General features: G+C 42.9%; 2 protein-coding genes across 2 annotated transcripts; both read left to right on the forward strand.

Moving 5' to 3' along the window:
* On the forward strand, positions 1-876 carry MONOS_10923 (uncharacterized protein; the record flags this gene model as incomplete). The annotated part of the gene is made up of 1 exon (XM_067863411.1): positions 1-876. One exon carries the CDS (start codon positions 1-3, stop codon positions 874-876), a length of 876 nt encoding a protein of 291 aa, XP_067736591.1.
* Positions 877-2,738: 1,862 nt separating this feature from the next.
* Positions 2,739-3,977, forward strand: MONOS_16899 (uncharacterized protein; the record flags this gene model as incomplete). The annotated part of the gene is made up of 1 exon (XM_067869770.1): positions 2,739-3,977. The coding sequence occupies one exon, from the start codon at positions 2,739-2,741 to the stop codon at positions 3,975-3,977; it is 1,239 nt and encodes a 412-aa protein (XP_067736592.1).
* Positions 3,978-4,365: the final 388 nt, after the last annotated feature.

The following is a 4,365-nucleotide window of genomic DNA, read 5'->3' on the forward strand; positions in this document are numbered from 1 at the left end:
ATGCACACGCCATTGGTAGCAGTCTGTTGGTTTTGTGGAGCTGAGTTGATGCTGGCAATGGTGCAGTTGGTGAGTGAGAGGGAGAGGGCAGGGGAGGTGGCTGAGGAGAGGACACAGCTGGTGGGAGTGGCTGTGGAGGTGATATCGGTGATGCTGGAGGAGTTGAGGGTGAGGGGAGCGGTGAGGGAGGTGAGGTGGAAGATGCTTTGGCTGTTGAGGGCGAGACTGGTGATTGATGTGTGGTTGAGGGCGAGGGAGCCAGCAGTGAGGAAGAAGAGGGGAGTTTTTATTGTTATGGAGGTTGTTCCGGTGATGGTGGTTGTGTTGAGGTTGAGGGAAGGGGAGTCATTGGAGAGGTGGAAGAGGATGGGAGTGATGGGATTTGGGGAGTTGTGGGCAATGGCGAGGGCAGAGACTGTGAGTGAGCCTTGTGTTTGTTGGAAGAGTGCAGAAGTTGCAGATGGATCTGGTGAAGAAGATGTTGATAATGATGAGGATGATTGTGATGATTGTGAATGTGGGTTTTGTGGTTGGGGAATGCCACTGGAGGCGATGGTGGTGGCAGTTGTGCCATTTCCAGTGATTTTTGTATTTGGAGCACGAAATGTGAGAGTCTTTGTGGGAGTGAAAGTGGAGACGAGAAGAGAGAGGGAGGCATCGCTGAAGGGAGCAACGCATCCGAGGGCATACTCCACCGTGGCACAGGGGCTTTGCTGTGTTTTGCCACAGGCATCGACATCACTTCCACCATTTGAGACTATTTTATTCTGGTTGATGATCGGAAGCCATCCATTGTACACACCGCTATCTGCAGTTCCTGCATTCCAGACTCTTTTTGTTGGAGTTGTTGAACCACAATTCTCGAATGGAGATTGAGCGATACTGCTTCCACTGAAGAACACATCGTTTCATCTACCATTTTTGGCAGAGTTGCCATCGAAAAAGCAGAAAGTGATGAATCTAATTTCTTTCATCCAATTGTAGGTTGCATCAAAATAAATACCAGCTCCGCCGCGTGTAGATGAACTTGACGTCAATTCATTATTTACAAATTGGCAATCACTTATCTAAAACTGAATTGGTTTGTTATTTGGAGGATCATTAAATGTTAGAGAACCAGCAGCATCACCACCCGAATTTGAAATGCACTTGCATTTGGTGAACAGGAATTGACAGGCTGAGGTCATGTTATAGATCCAGAAATACCAACCAGTTCCATAAATACCCGTTATTTTTCAACCTTCAACTCTGTTATCAGAAAATGAATTAACGGAAGATAATTGTTGTTCATCTACACAAATTGCTCCTCCGTGAAATGAAGAACAGTTTGTGAAATTTGATTTTGCATTTTCAATTTTTTTCAAACAGTGACTATATAACGCTCTACCATGATTTGCATTAGAACAATTGAAAAGCGAGCAAGAAGTGATTGTGAGATTTGCATTTGTGCAATTTATTTTCAGAGCACCTCCGTATCCATTTCCACTGTTTGAATCATTCCACGCACACTATTCAAGGAGATAGCTGTTCAATTCAGAAAAAGCCAATCTTCCAAGGTTCGCTCTTTGAGATTCAGATCCGACATTCACCGCAGCAGCATTAGAAGAAGATCGTATAAGGTGAAAGAAGTTGGTTGCACAAACGAGCAGAAAGAAAGAATGAAGTGGTGTGGAGGGAGAAATAGATACGGAGTAGAAGATGAAAAATACATTGAAAAAGATTATCTTTAAGAAAATACAAAGAATAATTAAATTGAAGAAGCACTTAGCGTTAACAAAAAACCGTCTGCATTACAGAAATATATGAATGAATTATATCGTTGAAATATTTTATAAAATCGATTGAAAAATGAAAAATGAAAAGAATTACAAAAGTTTCAAACTGTTGAAGTGATAAATAGCTTATATATATCTGATAAAAAAATATAGTGCAAAAACAAAATCCGCATTATTGCACAATCCATGCATAACAAATCTTATTAAAGAATAATTCATTCGAAAAAATAACTGAAATAAATTTTTGGGATATGAGAAAAAATCAATTTTTGATAAATTCAAAAATTAAAAAAAACAAATAAAGTTCAAAAAAATAATACTCACACAAAAATAATCATTCATTCTTAAAAAAAGAAAAATAAAAATAAAAAAAAAATAAAAAAATAACAGAAAATAAAATAAAAAAAATAAAAATTAAAATAAAAATAGAAAAAAAAAAACACTGGAAAATTACTGAAGGACGTGAAATTTTTTTTTCGATACGTCAGACAGGTTTACTTCAATTTCGAAAAAGTGAAGAAATTTTTTCAAATATATCAACTTTTGGTTTGATCAAAATAAAGAAAAAGGTATGCTTTTCTTCTCAAATGCAAAAACGATCATTGGTTTTGTTGCTGTAACATATTGCACATTTGTTTGTTGAAAAAAACCTTTCAATTTGAATTTAATCAAAAGCGTTTTCAAACAGTCAGATAAAAAAAGAAGTTTGTTTTTGCTGATAATCTCATTGTTTGAAGTCCTGTTGTGCTCATTGTGTCCTGAATGAATCACAAACAGAATGAATGTTGGAGGTGATGGAATTCAAGAAATGAACACTGTGGACAATTCGCAATAGAGCGAATATACGAACGCAAGGAGCAGGTTTGCTCCTCAATAATGAGTTTGATCTTAAATTATGGGTGGTTTAAGATCAAACTTCGCTAACAAATAAACCTTTGTTACACACCATTGTCCGCAGTAATAATGACACAAGATCCTGTTAGAATGGAAACCAGTGACAGCGAGGACAGAGGATTTGATCTTGCAATTAGACTTTTAAGAGTAGAAAATTTGATTGAGGAAATGGCGAGAAGTCGAGCAGTTACGAGCCGCTCGGGAGCAGTAGGAATATTACCAGTGAGAAAGACGAAGAGGGAACGACCAAGAGGAAGATCTCTATCGGGATCAAGCGAATCTGAGTCCGAATCTGATGACACAGAGATGATCGCAAAGAAGAGACACAGACAGCGATTGAGGGGCGGTCGCGGACGTAACCAGATGAAGAAATGGGACGATGTAGAAACCAGCGAGAGCGATTCCGAAAACACAGAAAAGCGGGAAGAAGAGCAAGATAGATCCGAAGATTTCTTGGGAATTTTCCCAGACGAATGGTTAACGCCTAGGAGACAAGCAGGAGAACTGAAGAGATTCATGGACTTTAGCAAAGCCGGATCTATCAGAATAAATGATGATATCCTGAACACCTTTATCCCGGAGACGGAGAAGAACTTTTTTACAAGACACACTGACATCAGTTGGAACGCCTTAGCAGTGACGGGGGTCACTGCTGAGGGAAGGAAAGACTCTCCAGAAGCCGCTCGGGTTATCGAGCTGCTTCAGCCCGCCCTGGAATCGGGGTTTGAAGCCGCGAAGGCGATTGCAGCCCTCACTACAAGAGAATTGAAAAAGACACGCCTAGAGGAAGAAGAGAAAGAGCGACTGAGGGGGCTCTTTTGCGCGTACGCCCTAATAGCAGACTGTATTAGCCGCATAAACTTGCTGAAAGTTATCCCTCAGTCAAGCTGGGAGAACGTGAAGTGTTTTCTGGACGGGGGAATGTCCAAGGACATCCCAGAGAGTTTCAGGAGACTGGTGGATAGCACCAGCTTTTTTCGTCCAGGGGGGGATGCTCCAGGATATGGAGCATCCCCCGCTTCTCCCACAACCTTCGGACTCGCCCCAGTCAGGGGCGTGCGCCCAGGAAAGTACAGCACAGGCAGAAACGCTCAAGGCTTTGCCTATAGGCAATTCCAGAAGCAAGGTTTCGAAGGAAGCTTCTCAAATTTCAAACAAAGAAGGAGGTCAACACAAACTCGACCACAACAGGCCCCAGCAACAGCTGGGAGAGCCCCCTCGTTCACAGTCCCCCTTCCTCCAGCCCCCCCGAGGACACAGGGAGAATCAGCAGCAGGAACAGCTTCTGGAACGAGCCAGTGGGCGTAGAAAGAGCCGCGCTTTGCCGCGAGACAGAGAGAGAAGAGAGAGCCGCGCTTTGCCGCGAGACAGAGAGAGAAGAGAGAGCCGCGCTTCGCCGCGAGACAGGGACGGACATGACGCTGTCAGAGTTCAGGGGAATGACAGTACTACGGGAGGTCCCAATCAATCGACAGACAAGCACAGGGGAGGAACCCTGGGAAGTCTGCGAGAGCAACGAAGAGGCATTGAGCCCTTCCGACCAAAAGAAGAGGATAGAGATAGAAAGCTCGATAGATTGCGAGATGGGAACAGGGAGAGTAAACACAGAGGAAGACTCCGTACATCCCCACGGGACAGTACAGATGAACGGTCAGGAAACCGAGAGGGAGGTAGTGAAGAGAGCCTTGAGAGCTTC

The sequence above is a fragment of the Monocercomonoides exilis genome (assembly GCF_001643675.1).
Source record: "Monocercomonoides exilis strain PA203 chromosome Unknown scaffold1-2713096, whole genome shotgun sequence".
Taxonomy (NCBI): Eukaryota; Preaxostyla; order Oxymonadida; family Polymastigidae; genus Monocercomonoides; species Monocercomonoides exilis.